Raw genomic sequence first — 19,893 nt, 5'->3', positions numbered from 1 at the left:
CTTGCCTGAATCAATCTTATTTTTCAAAGGAGAGTTATCATATGGTAAAGGCAGGTCATAAAAAGATGGATCAATCTGTCAGGAAACCTGCTTAATAGGAATATTTGTTTAGAAGAGAATGTGCCCGAGGCAGCTGGACTTTGAAACTGGACAGCTGCTGGCCCAGCCCTGTGCACACAATTTCACCTGTTTGCCTGTGGCCTCTGCAGCCCCTCTGGATGAGCCTCTGGTCATGAAGGTTCCTTTCATTTTAATGCTTAGATCATCTAGGCCTGGCAGCTTTGCAGTTTGAACATGGGCACTACAGCAGCCTCACTTTTCAAAGGGGTCAAGGGGAGTGACACACCCCCCCCTCCCCCCAGCTGGAAGGGCCAGTCCCACGGCCACAGTAATGTCTGAAACACTTTTTACTTGAAAACAAATCAATATATGAATCTTAGACATCATCTCAGACAATCTCCCTGCTTTTCAAAAAAATTATACAGACCATACATGAGTACATACATACACACGCACATGGAGTAAAACATCCCACCAGTAATATATGATGTGCATGGCATACAAATTATATACTATATAACATCACACAGATATACATGAATATGTGGACTAGATCAGAGGAAAATGTTAAAGTCTTCCTTTACCTTCTCCACAATCACTGTCAACAATTTGGTGCATATCCTTTTAATACGCTTTCTGAGCATTTCTATCTATTTATTCCCACACTATACATGTACATCATTTATTTTTTTGTTATATAATAGGAAAAATTGGTACTTGTTCTTTTTTCTCTTATCTAATATTCTATTTGAAGTTTTTAAAAAAAATGAAACTATAAAAGTAATATGTTTGTCATAAAAACTTATAGAAGGGGGAAGCAGCTGTGGCTCAATCAGTTGGGCTCCCGTCTACCACATGAGAGGCCCTGGATTCGCATCCCGGGGCCTCCTTGTGAAGGCGGCTCGCCCGCATGGTGCAGAGTGCTGCCTGGCCCGCAAGCGCCGCAGAGAGCTGACTCAGCAAGGTGATGCAACAAAAATGGGAGACAAGCAAAAACACAGAAGAGAACCCAACAAATGGACAGAGAGAGCAGACAGCAAGCAAGCTGCAAGGGGGGAGGGGGAAATAAATAAATACAGATACAGAAGAACGCACAGCGAATGGACAGAGAGCAGACAGCACGCAAAAAGCCACAAGGGAGGGATATTTTAAAAAAAAACAAAAACTTATAGAAGGGTGGAAAATAAAAAGTAAAAATTCCCTATTCCTTTTTGTCCCTCCATTCCCACTTCCAAGAGCAAACAGACAAAAGAAAGTTAGGCCCACACCCCTCTTTCTGTGCTTGACTCTGGGGCCACAGACCTGACCTGGGGGAGCTAACAGCCTGGCAGGAAGACAGGTGCTCACACTGCTAACCCGCCTTTTACCCATGGTCAGCCTGGGTTCCTCTCTGCTCTTTTAGCATGCACTGGCCTTATCTGTAGATGTGTCTACAGCACTCCAACATCTAGTGAAAAGCAGGAAAGTCAGACTGACAGAGGGATGCCTTTGTTTCTTGTTGGTGGTGGGATGGTGCCCATCTGCTTACCTGGGAAGCATGCAGATGGACTGACCAGCCTTCTGCACACTGTCCTATTTGATCCTGCCACCTAAGATGAGATGTCCACTGAGGGAGAGCCAAGACCCCTGGGCCTCTCCCCCAGCCTGGCCTGGTGAGCTCCACTGGGCCTTGAAAAGGGCATTCTGCTAGGAGGAAGGAGGGAAGCCCAGGGCCTGGACCCTGGCTATCAGGAAGGAGAAGGACGTGTGTGTGCACGCACCTTTGTGCAGCGCGAGGGGCTGGCAGCTAAAGAAACGCTCGTCTTGAAAATGAACTCTACTGCCTGCACTGTTCTGCCAGGACTGAGCCTGGAGGGGTTTCCCTGGGCGGGGCGCTTTGGAGGGGGGTGTGGTCTCCTGCGCCCATCCCTTTGATTCACTGCCACTCCGGAACCAGCTGCTTCCCAGAAACCAAACCGAACCAGACCTTCCTGAGATCTCCGAGTCTGCGGCGCCCTCTTGTGAGTAACTTAGATACACCTAGAGAGAAAACCTGTGACATTGACATGGTCCTAAGTTAATGGATTTTAGAATCTTACACTCAAATTCTTCCACATGTTTCCTCCCACTGTGCAACAGAAAATTCTAAAGGAACAGTGGTTGTTTCTACATAGGAGTGGAAGAGTGGTGGGAATGTGCTAGGAGAGGGCCAAGGGACTGAGGACAAGAGGTCCCGATGTGTTAGGGCAGCATGGACAGAAGCTGGACAAAAATGTAAAATGATGATGATGATGGTGTGTGTGTCTGTGTGTGTTAAATCTGTGCTAGGCAGACCCTGCTCTGCCAGGTCTTCAGATCATCTTAGTACCTCCTTCTACATACTCCAGCAGTAAGTCAGGACACCCTCTTTAGTTTCATATATTGACAGGGTTTTCCAAGCCTCTCCATGCCTGATGAAGAGGGAAAAACACAGCAGGAAACAGGCGGCAGGACTGCCTGGCCTCGGCTGGTTACCCCACTTCACTAAGCCTGAGTTTCTCCACGTGGGGCATGGTGGAAACTAAGCACGGTTGCAAGAAGGCTCCAGCACGAGGCTCCCAGACAGGCCCACTCCCAGCAAGGCTCTTCCCTCTGCCACCCGTGCTGAAGGTGGCGACTTCCTGCACCACAGGGCTGAGGGGTGGGGCCTGCTCTTCCTCCTGTCCTCCCCCTCCTCTTCCTCAGGGCCTCTTAGGTACTGCCCTTTCTCCCACCTTTGTCCCTCCCAGCTCTCACTGAGGGGCGCGCCTGCTCCCCCATGGCCCACTTCAGTGTCCTCATCCCTTTTTCTCACTGCTTCTCTAGGAAGACAACTTTTCCCACCAGCGTTGTTGCCTTCTCATCCACTGGTCCACTCCTCTCACCCTCTGCTTATTGCTTCTCTCATCTGCGCAGCCCCGCCTCCACCCAAGATCCCCATCTTTGGATAAGAGGTGTCACAGATAAAAAGAGATGGGAAGACAAAGAGAGGAGAGGAAAATATGCTGTTTGTCTCTCCCGATGGAAGTGGACTTTGGAGAAAATATACATTCTGGGTCTCATTTCCAGATCTTTGGAATCAGAATTTGCGAGCGGGACAACACAGAATGCGCATTCAAAAAAAGTGCCCCCAAATGGTGAAGTTTGTTGACATCTGTGCCTTACTTTGAAATATATCAGAAAAAGAAGATATTGATAGAAGGAGGGAAAGATGGATGATATACAACAATGCAAATATATGAAAATGCTAATCGAGGAATAGAGGAGGTGGGTAACTGTTCACTGTACAATTCTTTTTAACCTTCTAAATGTTTGGAAAATGTCATAATAAAATGTTGAGAATAAAAATTTTTTAAAGACTAAAAAAAATTAAAAATCAAAATCAAAATCCCCCTAAAAGACAAACAAAAATAAATTTTTTAAAAATGCTGAGAATAAAAGTTCCCAAATGATTGTGATGATTAGGCAGCTCTGGTCCCACTGTTGCAGGGAGCAGGCTCCCTCCAGAAGACTTTTGGAATCCCTGAGATGCCCCTGGCACCCACCCGCTTCCCTTCCACCCCCCATCCTCCAGCCACCGGCTTTTGGTCTTATCAGCTTCACAACCACTCGAGGCCACATTCAAAGACTCAGAACGCACAGCAGCACCGAGCAAGGCCCTTTTCTTCCCCTTGGGTTCTGAAGGAGATGAGCCCCCCTTTCTAATATGTGGACCAGGATCAGATGTTTCCTGGTGGGTCCTGTGGGTGGGTCGTCTGAGCCTGGTCTTGTGAGGGCATTTTACCATCATTACAGGAATCGTCATTTGATGATCTCCAAGACTTCCCAAGCGGATGGGCAGTGTGGGTTTGAGTCAGAGCTTGCAGAGGTGGGGCTAGAAGTTCTCTTGGAAGAATCTGAAGTTGAGCTGCTCGCAATGGCCCTTAAGTACCTTGGCCAGAGCTGGGGAGCCACAGAAGAAGACCTGCACCTTGCCCTTCTTCTCAGCAGCCACCTTCTGGAACACCTGGAGTACATGGGGTGAGGGGAAAGAAGAGAGGGAGGAGAGGTGGGGCTGCTGACCCGCCTAGTGACATGCCCAGCTGGAGTCAACAACACAATGGGGATCCCCGAAACAGCAGAGACGGTAGGGATGGCTCCCTGCATTGTATGAAGGACACTGAGGAACTCCACGGCACCGCTGACTTTAGAGCAGAGATTCCGACACTCAGCCATTCATACAGAAGTCCTTTCTTCAACCCATAATACACTCCAGTGCCCTTCAAAGGGGGCTGGTGCCCAAGACAAGTAAGACCCAGGCCCTCCACTCAAGTAGCTGGGTTGTTATGGAGAAACACACTAAACGGGTGGAGAGTGAGATGTGCACAGGGTGTGCCAGGAGCACAGAGGCCGTATTTAGTCTAGACTGCAGACCACCCATAAGTCCTCGGGGCTGGCCAGGGCCCTCAACTGAATGGTCTCTTTCCTGAATTCAGTCTTTTTCCTCCCCAGGAAGGACTCTTCTCCACCTCAAACTCTCCTTAAATATTGCCTTTTTCTGGGAGTCCTCATCGATGGCCAAATACCATGACGTCCCGCTTCAACTCTCACCACCTGGGCATGGATTAGCCACAGCAGTTTCAAAAGCAGTACCTTTGGGGATACCATGCAAACTCTATACCCCAATTGGTAAGAGCATGGGGACGGAAAATTAATAATAAAATCAGGCTGAGAAATAGGGTAGAAAGACTGCACACTCTTTAGGATCTCTGGGCCTCCTCCCATCTATAACAGGAGCGGATAAGACTTGATGCTTGCCCAAGACTCCATCCATGTGGGCCTTCCAATTGGTTCACAGGGAGTCAGGGCTGGGAAAAGCCTTGAAAGCCATTCTAACTAACTTCCTCTCTATACAGATGGGAAAACTGAGGCAAATGATGGAACAAAGTGAACTAGTGATGGATTCAGAACGAGGCTCCCTACCTCCCATTCCATCTTGAGATCCCTGGCTGGATGGACCAGGGTGCTGGCCTTGCACTTTGCTCCTGGCTGCTGGCCCTAATCTCCCCTGCCTCAGGCCCTCAGTCCCCAGCGGTCCCTGCAGGCTGGGGGGGCTCCAGCTGGCCATTACCTTGCTCCAGTCAGGACGCCCAGGCTGAGTCCGCGTTTGGAGCCCGGTGATGGAGTCCTTCTTCTCCTTCTTGGCCAGCAGATCGAGGGCCATCTGCAGCCCAATGGCCTTCATGTCATTCTTGCCCAGCGCAGAGGTCATGTACAAGTGCAATTCCAGGAAGCAGCCTGTGGGGCAGGGGAAGAGGGAAGTACTGAGGGGCCAGTACCCGTGATTTGGGGCAAGGCAGGATGTAGCCACCTCTTCCTCGGACTTGCAGGGAGACCAACAGGTCTTGGAACTCACACCTTCAGCCACCTGTGGTCACCCAGGACTGCCAAGTGATCAATGCTGTAGGGAGGAAAGGTGGCATTGCTTGAGCTGGGCCTGCTACATGCATGCCATGTGAGCCTCTTTACATTCACATGACCCTTGCAACCACTCCCCGAGTTAGCCTTTCTTTTTTTATTTTTATTTTTTGAGGTATTGGGGCCAGGGATTGAAACTGGGACCTTGTATGTGGGAAGCCGACACTCAAACACTGAGTCACATCAGCTCCCCTGAGTTAGATTTTTCATTTGTTTGCTTGTTTTGTTTTGTTTTGTTTTTAGGAGGTACCGGGGACTGAACTCAGGACTCCCATGTGTAGTAGCTGCTCAACCACTTGAGCCACACCTGCTCCCAGACCTTCTCTTTATAGAAGGGTAAAAGAGCAACTTGGTGATCTCTGGCACCAAAGTTCATGCTTTTCCATTCCTCGCAGTGTCTTCCCTGTCTGGATGGACACACAAGCCATGTGTCCATGAAAAGGTAACTTAGACCAAAGGATGAGGAGATGAGTGAAGGATCAGATGTTATATGCTACTAATACACAGGGAAGGGCTTACAGAGCTGCTTCTTGGAAAGAGTGGAGATTGGGTTAGATCTTGGAAAGGGGCAAGATTCAAAGGGCTGGCGAAAGGAAGATATCCCAAGATGCGGAACTAGCATGCGTAAAGGACGAGAGGCTGGATCAAACATGATGTTTGGGGACATGATGCAACTGCCCAGCTGGAACAGAGAAGCCATGCACAGGAGTAATAGGAGATGGGACTGAAATGCCCAAATGCCCAGCTTCGGGGGTTACATAATGTAGTAAGAAAAAAGTGTTTGAGCAGGGGCATGGCACAATAAAAACAGTGCCTTAGGACTGAGGTGGCAGGGGAAGAGACTGGACCACACAGACCCATCAGGCCAGAGCACACACAGTACTGAGCCTTCAGGGCAACTGGAGCTCCCAGTGTGTGTTCACGTAGCTTCCTCCCTTTACCTGGGTGTGGCATAGAAATATTATCATTTTCCACATGTGCCATGATGGAAAAAAGATTGGAGAGTGCTGCTTCAGCTTTGTGCATCGACCCAGGTCAGAGATGCTGGGACCCGATCTAGGCTCTTGGAAGGAGCATTCATGAGGTGATGCCTACTGCATCCTTCTCTTCTCCTGCCCCTTCTCCCCCACAACTAAAGAATTTATGCCATCCCAACTCGCTCTCTATTGCTTCTTATGCTACTATTAGCCTATTTTCCCTTTGACATAAAGCCTCAGCCACTGTTAAAATGCAAAGGCCCCAGGAGGGCTAACATATTTTATCTCACAAAGCACTTCCCTCTCAGTAGTGTGGTGTGGGAAGGAGGGCGCTGCACTGTAAGGGATGCCCACCTGAGAGGGCCCTGGCCTTTCTCACCCCTCCCTCAAAGTCACCACACCCCAGGGAGAGGAAAGAAGAGAGAAGGAGGCACCCTGGAGGCGTGGGGGGAGAGAAGGAGTACCAGAGGATGGCGGTTGTGATTGAGACAGTCATCTCATTTCTGGGACAGTTTCCTAAGGAAATTGCCTGGAAGAAGGGGAAAAACCTATGCACAAACATATTCATTGTGGCCTTATTTATAATAGTGGACAATCTGGAATAAATAAACTGTTTAATAATAGGAACTTGGTTAAATAATTTATGGCATAATCACTAACTGTATCATTCCTCAGTCATTAAATATGATGTGATGGTGACAATCACGACTGCTACTAAATTTATTGAGCCGTTGCAATGCCGCAGGCATTATTCTGAGTGCTCTGTGGGCAATATCTCATTTAATTCTCATAACAATCCTATGACGTGGGTACTATTAGTACCCATATTTTTCAGGTGAGGAAACTGAGGCAAAGTAGTTAAGCAATGTGCCTGAGGTTCTATAACTATTAGGGATAAAGATTCAAACTCAAACAATGATTGAAGCTCAAGTTGTAGAAAATAAAAATTAAAAGTCACAATTCTTGAATTCAAACCCTGATGCATAATTAAAATTGAAATCAGAGGCCACAAGTTTCAGCTGCAGTTAGTGAGAAACCTTCAAAGAAACTTATAATAAAGTTGTTGACTCAAGTGGCTTTGAGAATATAAAGCACTGTGTTAGCTGCTATCCTTTGTTTACACAGATTAGGAAGACGCAAACAGCAAATATTTATATACCAGGAACTAGAAAATTTAAATTAAATCTAAACTTTTCCTCTACCTTGTCATCATAAAATTGAGCTTCTAATGAACTTAGAACAAAGTCAATGTTATATAAATATTTGCTAGAAATGCTATTTACAAGAAAGGGCAAGGAGCTTTCCTGTGATATTCTAAGTTTAATAGCAATCTTCCAAAGATTGTTGACTTGTACTTTAAGGCTTTGAATGGTAGTTAAAATAAACTGCATCTGTTTGAATGTTCCTTGTAGAAAACTGTGTTTATTACAGGAATTTGACTTTATTCATGAAAGGAAACAAACAAGGGCAGACCTACAATTGCCCCAGCTTACTACCTGGTGCCAGTCTCACCAGGTGGAAGACATAATGATTGGAGTTCAGGGAGAACAAGGAGGCTAAAATTTCCAGGCACAGTACTGGAAAAATGCAGCTGCAGAGAGAAAAGGAAAGGGAGTAGTTTGTGTTCCCATCAGCCAGAGTGAGGTGGAGACATCTTGTGATAGAAAGTCCTCAGAAGTCTATCACCTTAGTATTGGGGTTAAATTCGTCTACCTTGAGGGCTTGTCTGGCTCCACTTCAGCAAATTTTTAAAACAAGCCTTGAAAGAATCCAACAGGTCCTTAAAACTAAACTGCACCAGAACAAAGCATAACCCTATTTAAAGAAATAAAAAAATTCTAGAACTCAACAACATAAAATTCACAATGTCTGACTTCCAGTCAAGAATTACCAGGCATGCAAAGATGCAGGTGAATATGACCTAACCAGGAGAAAATCAGTCATTAGAAACAGACCCAGAAATGAGACTGATGATGGACTTAGTAGACAAATTTTAAAATAACTATTATAAATATGATCAAGAATATTAAAAAACAAACAAAAAGCCCAAAACAGAACATGAGGAAGAGAGAAATAGAAGACAAAGAAACCTAAGTGGAACTTCTAGAGAAGAAAAATATAAAACTGAAGTGAAAAATACATTGGATAGGATTAACAACTATTATAGGTCCTTTGATTTTTCATATACATTTTGGAGTCAGCTTGTCAATATTTACTTTTTAAAAACAGCTAGGTTTTTGATTAGGATGGGAATAAAAGCAGATAAGATACTGCAGAAGATCAGATCAGAGAACTTGAGGAAAGACCAGTAGAAACTATCCAAATAAAGCACAGCTTGAGAAAGAATTTTAAAAATTGAAAGGAAAAAAAAAATGTGGGATAACATCAAACAATCTGGCATATATGCAAATGAAGTGACAAAAGGGAAAGGGGAGACAGAAAAAAAATGTAAAGAGAGAATGACTGAAAATTTTCCAAGAAGCTTTATGAACACCAAGCTCAAGAAACACAAAGAAAACCACACCAAGGCACATCATAAAATTATTGAAAAATTGTGAAAAAAATCTTAAAAGCCATGAGAAAAGAAAAAAGATACATTATTCAGAGGAACAAAGGTAATACAAGAGGGCTCCTGTTAGAAACTATGCAAGCAAGAAGACAATGGAGAGAAACTTTTAAAGTATCAAAAGGAAAAAATTCAACTGCTGCCAATATTTTTTAAAATTCAAGGTGAAAAAATATTTTTGCATATGAATAAAAGGTAAAAGAATTTAGCACCAGCAAACCTGCACAACAAGAAATAATAAAGGAAGTTCTTCAGGCAAAGGGAAAATTATGCCAGATGGAAACGTGGATTTACATGTAAAAAAAATGGAAAGCACCAAAATGTTAAATATGTGTATAAATATAAAAGATGTGTTGTTCTCATTTTAAATTTATTTTTAAAAGAAAGATAAATGAATATTTAAAGCAATAATAATAATTTATCATGGGGTTTACAATCTCATACAGAAGTTAAACAATAAAGGCACAAAGGGGAAAAAAACCTTGATCTTTGAAAAGGTAAAAAAAATTGACAAACATATAGCCAGACTGATCAGGAAAGAAAGAACAAATACATAAATTACCAATATCAGGAATGAAAGAGGAGAGGGGTTATCACTATAGGTCCTACAGACATTAAAAGGATAATAAGAGAATATTATGAATAACTTTGTACCATAAATTTGATAATCTGAAAGAAATGCACCCTTATTAAAAGATACAAACTACCAAAGCACACTTGCGAAGAAAGAGATCTATAGAATGAGAGAAAATTTTTCAAATCATATATATCTGACAAGAGACTTGTATCTAGAATGTATGAAGAACTATTACAATGCAATAGTTAAAAGATAAATAACCCAATTAAAAAATGGATATGGGGTCTAATAGATATTTATCCAAAGAAGATATACAAATGGCCAATAAGCACATGAAAAGATGTTCAATACCATAAGCGATCAGAGAGATGCAAATAAAAATCATAAAGAAATATTTTACAGACCAAAACTAGAATCAGAAAGAAAGACAGTAACACTTATTGGTGACGATGCAGAGGAACTGGAACCGTCATACATTGCTGATGGGAATGTAAAATGGAACACCACTCTGGAAAAAGTTTGGAAGTTCCTCAAAAGGTTAAACTTAACAGTTACCATATAATACAGCAATTCTACTCCTAGGTATATACCTAAGAAAACGAAAACATACATCCACATAAATACTTGCAAATGAATATTCACAGCAGCAATGGTCACAATAGTCAAAAGGTGGAAACAAACCAAATGTCCATTAATGAATGAATGAATAAATAAATTGAAGTATATACATAACATAGCATATTATCTGGCAATAAAAGGAATGAAATTCTGATACATGTTACAACACGGATGGACCTTGAAAATATTATGCTAAGTGAAAGAAGCCAGTCACAAAGGATCACATATTGTATGATTCCATTTATAAGAAATGTATAGAAAAGGCAAATCTATAAAGACAGAAGTAGATTAGAGAAGCGGACTTGGCCCAGTGGATAGGGCATCCGTCTACCACATGGGACGTCCACGGTTCAAACCCCGGGCCTCCTTGACCTGTGTGGAGCTGGCCCATGTGCAGTGCTGATGCACGCAAGGAGTGACCTGCCACACAGGGGTGTCCCCCGCATAGGGGAGCCCCACGCACAAGGAGTGCACCTGGTGGGGAGAGCCTCCCAGTGCAAAAGAAAGTTCAGCCTGCCCAGGAATGGTGCCACACACACACAGAGCTGACACATAAGATGACACAACAAAAAGAAACATAGATTCCCGTGCAGCTGACAACAACAGAAGCAGACAAAGAAGAACACACAGCAAATGGACACAGAGCAGACAACAGGTGTGGGGGGGGAGGGGAGAGAAATAAATAAAAAATAAATCTTTAAAAAATAAAAGAATTCGATTAGTGGTTGCCTAGGGCTTGGGGGTCTTGGAGGGGCTGAAGGCAGCAATGACTAAAGAGATTGGGGTTTCTTTTTGGAATACTGATGATGTTCTAAAATTGTGGTTATGGATGTACAACTCTTTGACTATACTAATGCCAATGACTTGCATGGTTTAAATGGGTGAATTATATGGTATGTGAATCAAATCTCCAAAAATCTATTTTAAAAAAGAGAAAGGAAATTGATAACTTGAATAGCCCTATATCTATGGAAAGAATTGAGCTTTGGTTAAGAATCTTTCCAGCAAGAAAACACCAGGCCCAGATAGTTTCACTGATAAACTCCCCAAACATTTAATGAGAAAAACAACAACAATTTCATAGTTATCAGTGTATTGCCTCTGGGTTCTAAATCCATCCGTGGTGGGTTGGAGTTGTATGTACCCCAGAAAAACATATTCTTAAATTTAACCCGTCCCTGTGCATGTCAACCCATTTTAAGTAGGACTTTTGATGAAGTTGCTTCAGTTACGGTGTGGCTCATCTCAATCAAGATGGTTCTTAATCCTATTACTGGAGTCCTTTATAAGCAGAATGAAATTCAGGCAGAGGAAAAGAAAGTCACAGGAAGCAAGAAGCTACATCAATGGAACCCGAAAGAGAAGGGAGAGACCAGGAAAATCCACCACGTGCCTTGCCATATGACAGAGGAGCCAAGGAATGCCAGCAGCCAGGCCCAGAACGGCACAGTCTTCAGCAAGAAAGGATTGCCTTGAGGGTGCCTTGATGTGGACGTTCTCTTACCTTCAAAACCATAACCTGATAAATTCTCATTGTTTAAGTCAACTCACTTCATGCTATTTGTTTGAGTGGCTGAGGACATTAAAACACCACTCTTTGCTCCCTGCTCTGAGATAACGGAGATGGGTTCTTTTAGTGCTTCTCCTTCACAGTGCGTGTGATGTTGAGCTTTGTCAACAGAGGGCAGAGGAAGGATATTGCAGGAGGGAGGGCATTCTTTTCCTGGTTCCAGTGTACGTCTGTTCTGTTTCTTCTTGCTCCTACTGCAAAGTTACCAGTGGCGCCTGTGTGGGGGGAGATCTAGCGGTGCTCTGCCCAGCTGTGCACCAGTGTGCAGGCCTTTGGTGAGCTCGCAGCCCCGACCCCAGCCTGGTGGTCACCTTGCCATGACCCACCCGAGGCAGATGCTGGGTGCCCCAGGCCTCATGCTGCCTTGCTGGTGAGGAGGCTCCTGATTCCCGACCTGCCTACCTTGTTTCACCTGACACCGGTGACTGTGGACCAGCTCTGATCTGAGCAACCCAGCAAACTTCTCTGCCATCTGGTGGGCTGCCAGCACACAGTCTCCAACAACTCTGAGTCCCAGCCTTGGGGAGAAGGCCCCCTTCCAAGTTTGTTCTTTTCTTGGGTACTCTCCCTCATCCCTAGGGTTTGTTTTGAACTTCTCTTTATACCTTCCTGTTTTAGTTGTTTTTTTTTTTTTAGGCACCAGGGTCCAGGGATTGAACCTGGGATTTGGTATGTGGGAAGCTGGCACTCAACTACTAAGCCATAATGGCTCCCCTGAGTTGGTTTTATCACTTGTTTGCTTGTTGTTCGTTTTTAGGAGGCACTGGGAACTAAACCTGGGACCTCCCATGTGGGAAGCAGGCACTGAACAGTGTGAGCTACATCAGCTCCCTTAGTTCTTTTTTTTTTTTTTTTAATTAAACTTGCCCTGTTCAAATTACTGAATGGCTTCTGTTTCTTGATTGGACCTTAAATGATACAGAGATATATCAGGTTTATGGATTGGAAGACTCAGTATTAAGATGGCAGCTTTCTCCAAATTGACCCATAGATTTAATGCAACCTCAATAAGAATCCAAAATGTTTGTAAATTGACAAACTAGTTAAATAGTTTATATGGAAAATAAAAGAAGAACAAAGTTGGAGAATTTACACTACCTAATTCCAAGACATACTCATAAAGCTATAGTAATCAAGACTGTGTGGTATTGACATTAGGATAGATCAATGGAACAGGATAGAACAGTCTAGAAATAGACCCAAATAAAATAAAATAAAATAAAATAAAAACATTTGATTTTGATAATGGTTCCAAGTTTTTCCAATGAGGAAAGTATTTTTTCCACAAATGGTGCAGGAACAATTGGGTATCCATATGCATACGCTACAATGAACTTTGACCCTTGCTTCTCACCATATACAAAATTTATCATGAAACCCATCATTACTATAAATCAGTGGCTCTTGAAAGGGGGCAATTTTGCCTCCCAGGGGACATTTGGCAATATCGGGAGACATTTTTATTACCACGGCTGGGGCGAGGGTACTTACTGGCATCTCCTGATTGGGTGGAGGTCAGGAGTGCTGCTAAACCTACCAGGATGCACAGGACAGCCCCAAAGCACAGAATCATTGGGCCCCAAATGTCAATAGCACCCAGATTAAGAACTGATCTCATGAAGAGCTAAAACTACAAAACTTCTAGAAGAAAACATTGGAGAAAATATTCATGAGTTTGGGTAAGGCAAAAATTTAGTACAAAGGAACATGAAGAATATAAGAAAAAGTGGGATTTTAAGTGGACATCATTTAAAATTTAACACTTTTCTTCTTCAAAGGACAGTTCAAGAAAATGAAAAGTCAAAACACAGACTAGGAGAAAGTATTTGCAAAACACATACCTGATAATAGACTTGTTTAGAGAATATGTAAGGAACACTTGCAGCTTAATATAAAGAAGACAAACATCCTGATTTAAAAAGTGGGCAAAATATGTGAACAGACACTTCACAGTGAAGATGTAAAAACACCAAGTAAACACAGGAAAAGATATTCAACGCCCACTTGTCATTAAGGAAAGGCAAATTAGGAGCACATTAAGATACTACTACATACCTACTAAGCTGACTAAAGAGACTGCCGATTTCAAACTTTGATGAGGATTATGAGCAATTGGGACTCTTGCACATCACTGATGGAAATGCAAAATAGTAGAGTCACTTTGGAAAAACAGTTTGGCAGTTCTATAAAGTAAAACAACACTTACCATACTACCTAGCAATCTAACTCCTAAGTACTGATCCAAGAGGAATGGAAATACATGTTCACCCAAAGACCTTTATGCAAATATTCATAGCAGCTTCATTCAAAATTGCTAAAAAGTGGAAATAGCTCAGATGGGGGGGGCGTGGGTGGGGTGGGAGTTATATGGGGACCTCAAGTTTTTTAATGTAACATTTAAAAGAAAACAAAGAAAGAAAAAGAAAAAAAAAGTGAATGGAAAAACTAATTATGGTATATCCATACACTAGAATGCAGAGCAGGTGCTGTCAAGGACTATAAAAATTGGGAAGTGGACTTGGCCCAGTGGTTAGGGCGTCCATGTACCACGTGGGAGGTCCATGGTTCAAATCCCAGGCCTCCTTGACCCGTGTGGAGCTGGCCCATGCGCAGTGCTGATGCGCGCAGGGAGTGCTGATGTATGCAGGCAGTGCCCTGCCACGCAGGGGCGTCCCTGCGCTGGGGAGCCCCACGCACAAGGAGTGCTCCCCGTAGGGAGAGCCGCCCAGCACAAAAGAAAATGCAGCCTGCCCAAGAATGGCGCCGCACACACAGAGAGCTGACAAGATGATGCAACAAAAAGAAACACAGATTCCCAAGCTGCTGACAACAACAGGGGCGGACAGGGAAGAACACGGAGCAAATAGACAGAGAAAAGACAACTGGGGCGGGGTAGGGGGGAGGGGAGAGAAAATAAATAAATAAATCTTTAAAAAAAAAAGGACTATAAATTGGGTGAGGTGTTGACTGCAAAGGGGGATGAGGGAACTTTTTGGTATAAAGGAAATGTTCTATATTTTGGTTGCAGTGGTGGTTACACAACTGTACACATTTGTCAAAAAACCATTGTATTCATTGTACATTTAAAATATGTGGATCTTATTAGGTATAAATTACACCACAATAAAACTGAAAAAAAAATCAGTGTGAAGAGAATCATCATCTTTCAAGTGGGCTAAAAGGTACATTCCTGGGCTCTACTCTCAGAGAATCTGATTTGGAAGGTCTGGGATGAGACCTGCGAATCTAATTTTAAACAAGTGCCCCATCCTGAATTGAAATAAATGGCATAGAAAATAGAAATTAGAAAAATGAAGGATATACATTTTCATGTTAAAGCATAAGAAAATGATTTTGGAAGGAAAATTTAAAGATGCCTAGAACAGTCTGGATTGCTAGGTGGGATTTTGTATGATTTTTAAACTTTAAGAAATGATACATTTTAAGGGGACACCCCCATCCATTTTTTAAAGAAACGGAATAATCCGAACATCTTCCTGGAAAGAGCCTGAATTCCACCTGCCCCACTCCCTCGCTCCCCAGGCCCTGGCCCCCTCCTACCGCCTTGGTTCTCCTTGGCTTGGTCCATCTCCAGTTTGGTCAGCAGGCTCACAAACCATTCAAAAGAGCGCTGGTCTCGGTTGATCCAGATGAAGTCCACCTAGGCAGAGGGGCCCTTCGGTTCAGAGGCAGGGTTTAGGCTATTCACAGCATGCTCCCATCTACGACCCCAGGGCCCTAGAACGTCCACCCTGGTGTTAGCAAGGCACATGCTATCATACCCACTGAATGGAGGAGAACACTGAGGCTCATGGAGGTGAGGCGCCTTGCCCAGGCCACACAGCAGCACAGGACCAGAGCCCGGGTTCCTGACGCCCAGATCAGGACTTTCTCTACCAATATATTGTTTAGAACAAGCAGTATTCTGAGATATCCGCTTAGAGTAGCCAGAAAAAAAGCATTTTGTTATTTTTGAAACTCTCCTACGTGGCCTATACAGAATGATGAATTTTCAAATGGCAAACGTTTTCATTTTGGGGGTCACGGATAGTAAGCCTCATGGCTGTAAGGAAATCCAGGTTGCCTGACTTTCAAGGTACACAGCCTTGCAAGATGCTTGTCTTCGGAGGTAAGAACATCTCTTGGCGGTGATGGGACTGTTGGCAGAGGAGGCCTGGGCACTGAGGAGGCATCAGGAGAACACTGGGCACTGGGGGAAGGAGCGAGGGTAGGGCGTAGGGAGCAAGAGGGCCCCCACAGGTGAGAGGTCATCTTATTCCTTTCCTGGCACATGTTTTTTTTTTTTTCGTTTGTTTGCTTTTGTTTTTAGAAGGCACTGGGGACCAAACCTGGAAGCTCCCATGTGGGAAGTGGGCACTCAACTGCTTGAGTCACATCCACTTCCCCCATCTGTTCTTGAGGGTGCCTGGGGAGAGCCCTGCCTGCAGGGGGCAGCACTCACCTTGCAGAGCTTCATCTCCTCATCCTGGACACCCTCCGTCCAGGAGTGCTGGCAGTTGGGGCAAAGGCGCTTTCTCTTTTGGTGCCTGAGAGGAGGCGAGAGGAGGGGGTTTCAAATTTGGAGCAAACTTTTCAGGATCCCAGAGCACAGTGCACGGGACAGCGATGGAAGATGGAGTAGCAGAGCCAATCCAATGAGGAAGGAGGGATGAGACATGAAAAAAGGGGTGGAAGAGAGGAAAGAAAGAAAAAAAGAAAGGAGGGAAGGAGAAGAGACAGGTGAAAAGGGAGAAAACAGGACAGGGGGCAGGAGAGGAGGCGGTGAGGGCATCTCTCAGGACTGGAGCAGGAGGACGGGCAGGGGTCACACTCTCCACCCACCTGTACATGATACTCTGCAGGATGGAAGCAAAGGGGGTGATGCCGATGCCTGCCCCAATGAGAACAGCGTGCTCAGAGGCGAAGATCCTGCGGGTGGGGCTTCCGTAAGGCCCGTCGATGTAGCACTGAGCACAGGAGGGGGTTGGAGGAAAGGGGGGGGGGTGATAGCTGGATCCCCTCCTACTGGGGAATGTCCCCCAAGCCTTTGGGAACCACCTTTATATGCAGGCAGTCATCTCCTGGGCTAGAACACTAGGTCTAAGTGACTCCTAGCCCAGTGGTCTTTCCACATGGGTGCTCTTAGCACAAGTCTGGGAGTGCACTAGCCTGTCGAGGGCGGGCTCAGAATGCTGAGCTGGTGAGAAGGACCCAGCCAGAGTCCCTCATGTGCACCAGTCCCAGTCAAGTATGTGCCCTGACTGCCGGGGAGACTGGGAAGCATGCACGTGGCTCTGTATGCCCCATTCCTGCTCCTGGAGAAGAGGCAGGCAAGGGATGAGGCTGGGCATCTGCAGTTATAAAAAGCAGGAGGCAGGGTTTGGTGAAGTTATTTGGACACAATCCGAGGAGCTTGGGGACCCCTCCCCCGGCAAAGCCTTCGCTTCCTCTGGTTGAGGCAGGGGGCTCTTGGGCATTCCGCTCCCTGGAGCCTCTTACCTTGATGTTACAGAACTGGTGGTTCTCGGAGGGCACCTCAGGGGCCTGTGGGAGTAGAAAGTTATGGGTCTCTGGGAAGGGCACCCAGAGGAGCCTAAGCCCTTGCCAGTCTGAACAACTTTATAAGAGGGGAGTTGTTTTTCCTGCCCAAACCATTCCAGTGGACCTGGAGCCCTCTTGAGGGAGAACTTCAGTGTGCTGGTAATTTGACGCTCCAGAAGAAAACAAAAAAAAAAGAACTAACAAACAAAAAACCCAGTTTTGCAGCATCTGTTGATTTCTGGGGATCACAGCTACACCCTAAGACTATTTAACACCAGGATGGAAAAATCCCTGGCAATTTAACCAATGGCTCTCCCCGGCTCCAGGGATGGAGAAATTCACCCCCACATCTTCAGCTCGGTCTCCAGCCCACGGTCAATAACTTTCCCATCTCTAGACACACTTGCAGTCCTTGAACATTCTTTCCCCTCTGACTAAAACCCCCTTTCCTTTCCCCAGCCGGAGGCTTCCTGATCGGCCCTCAGTGTCCCGCTCCTCCTCCCCCAGCCCTGCCGGGTGTCCCCGCAGCAAAGTCCGCGCCGCCGGGGCTCCAGTTCCACCCCCGCCCTGGGGCCTCGGCTCTGCGCCCGGGAGTGGGCGCTGCCCGAGGCCGGGGCGCACTCGCCGCGCCCGCCGCACTCGCCCTCTCCAGCCCCCGGGCCCGGGCACGCTTCCTTTCCGCGGGTGAAGGGAGCCCGCCTCGGAGCAGGCCTCGGAGACAGAGGGCAGAGTGAGGCGCGCCCTTCACAGTCCTCCTGGCCACCCCCTCATTTCACAGAAGAGGCTCCGAGTCGGAGAGTGGAGGTGACTTGTCCCCACTTCCCACAAGCTCGGCTAGATCCTGCCCCCACCTCACACGGTGTTGCTTGCGTCTGGGCCCGGCGCGTGCTGCGTTTCCCACGCTGAGCGCCAACTACCTGTGATGTTAGAAGGTGCCCCGTGCGAGAGCTAATCCCCTTCCCATTTTCTTTAGTCCTTCCAATTGCAAGCAGAAAGCCTTAGATTATGGTTACTCTATCTTTGATACCTAAAACACTTGCTAATCCCACCTCTCTCTCTCTTTCACTTTAATAAGGAGACAGGGAAAGAGCTGTGGAGCGCAGCCTCAGGCAGAAATACCAGCAAGAATTCCATTACATTGGTTTTCCATGTTTCCTTCTAGAGCTATCTTGTTGATGGCACATGGTACTGGATTTCCATTAAAGATAACAATATAAAAAGTCCTTTCATAATACAATTAAGTGTAAAGTGATGTTGGAATGTAAAGAGAAATATTACGTTTTCAGGAAACTACCAGTGGGGCGACAGTATGGTGGTACACAAATGATTCGCCGCAGAAACACTGGTGGAGTCTTGGTCCTGCCTTCTCTCCCGTGTTCCAAGGACCCTCCATCCTTGTCCTTGGGAAAACAAACCAGCTGACAGCCCTGCCTCCAGGGCCCCTCCAGCCGCCGCTTCCTCAGCCTTACCAGACCGTGGTCCTGGGCGGCGGCTCCCCACTGCGCCCTTCCTTTCTTTGTTCCCAGGTACACGAGCCCTTCGCCTCCCTGCCACGGAGACTCCCGGGGCCCATAGGTCGTCAGGTCCACGGTGAAGTCCTTATCGGAGGCCAGTACGCTCTGTGACGAGGCACATGAGGGGATGGGCTGGGGCTGCACATACCGGTTAATTCAAAAGGGAAATTACTTTATTATTTAAATCACAAAATTGATACATGCTAGTTTTAAAAAATTCAGATATTGCAGAAATGTTTGAAGAACAAAGTGAAAAAGCACCATGAATCAGACATAACTGCTCTTATAATTTTCTCTATGCTGTTTCAGACTTTTTTTCTGACACATACACATTTCTTTTACAGAAAAGGAACACCTGCTTTGTAATCTGTTTTTTTCCCCTTAAAATACCTTGAATGGCTTTCTGGGTTAATAAATATAAATTTATATGATCTTTTTAGGTGACTTACTTTTCCATTGTAAGGGCGATCCCTAATTTATTTAGCTATTCTCTATTATTGGGTGTTTTGATTATTTTTATTTTCTCATTATTGTGAACAACTACCCTAAATAAAATAGCACCTTTCCTGTCTCTATCCCTTTACCCTGTGCTGAGGGTAAATAGCATTTATTATCACCTAACATATTATAAATGAATTTTGTTTGTGTGTTTATTGTCTTTCTCTCTCACCAGAACATAAGCAGGGATTGTGTCTATTTTGCCTATTGCTTTATCTCCAGCACCAAAACCGTACCTGGCAAACAGTTAAGAGCTTTGCTCAAAAAATATTTAATAAATGACTTAATGAAAAATAATTAACATACATCTTATACACATTAGCTTTTAAGGATAAATCCCTAAAAATAAAATTGCTGGGCAGTGGTATATATATTTAATATGTTGACACATATGGCCAAACTGCCCTCAAGAGAGATTATGCCAATTTATTCTCTGGAGTGGTACTTGGGATCCAAGGAAACACAGCTTTCAATGTGTCTATCCACTAATGCTCTAGCATGCTATGAATTCCAGCTTT

The 19,893-nt window shown here is 45.0% G+C and overlaps 1 protein-coding gene across 1 annotated transcript in view; it reads right to left on the bottom strand.

The window, feature by feature from the left end:
- Positions 1-389: 389 nt before the first annotated feature.
- Positions 390-19,893, bottom strand: part of NOX5 (NADPH oxidase 5) — a 64,137-nt gene continuing 44,633 nt past the window's right edge. Inside the window, exons 11-17 of the mRNA XM_023586738.2 lie at positions 18,833-18,982; positions 17,322-17,366; positions 16,665-16,789; positions 16,285-16,369; positions 15,384-15,483; positions 5,168-5,334; positions 390-4,063 (exon numbers count right to left, since the gene is read on the bottom strand). Coding sequence (XP_023442506.2) covers positions 3,932-4,063; positions 5,168-5,334; positions 15,384-15,483; positions 16,285-16,369; positions 16,665-16,789; positions 17,322-17,366; positions 18,833-18,982 — 804 coding nt within the window. The 3' untranslated portion in view covers positions 390-3,931. The remainder of the gene's footprint in view (positions 4,064-5,167; positions 5,335-15,383; positions 15,484-16,284; positions 16,370-16,664; positions 16,790-17,321; positions 17,367-18,832; positions 18,983-19,893) is intronic.

This window comes from Dasypus novemcinctus, chromosome 3, assembly GCF_030445035.2.
Source record: "Dasypus novemcinctus isolate mDasNov1 chromosome 3, mDasNov1.1.hap2, whole genome shotgun sequence".
Classification (NCBI taxonomy): Eukaryota; Metazoa; Chordata; class Mammalia; order Cingulata; family Dasypodidae; genus Dasypus; species Dasypus novemcinctus.
Note: the sequence above shows the minus strand (reverse complement) of the source record. Positions and strands in the feature narration are given on the sequence as shown.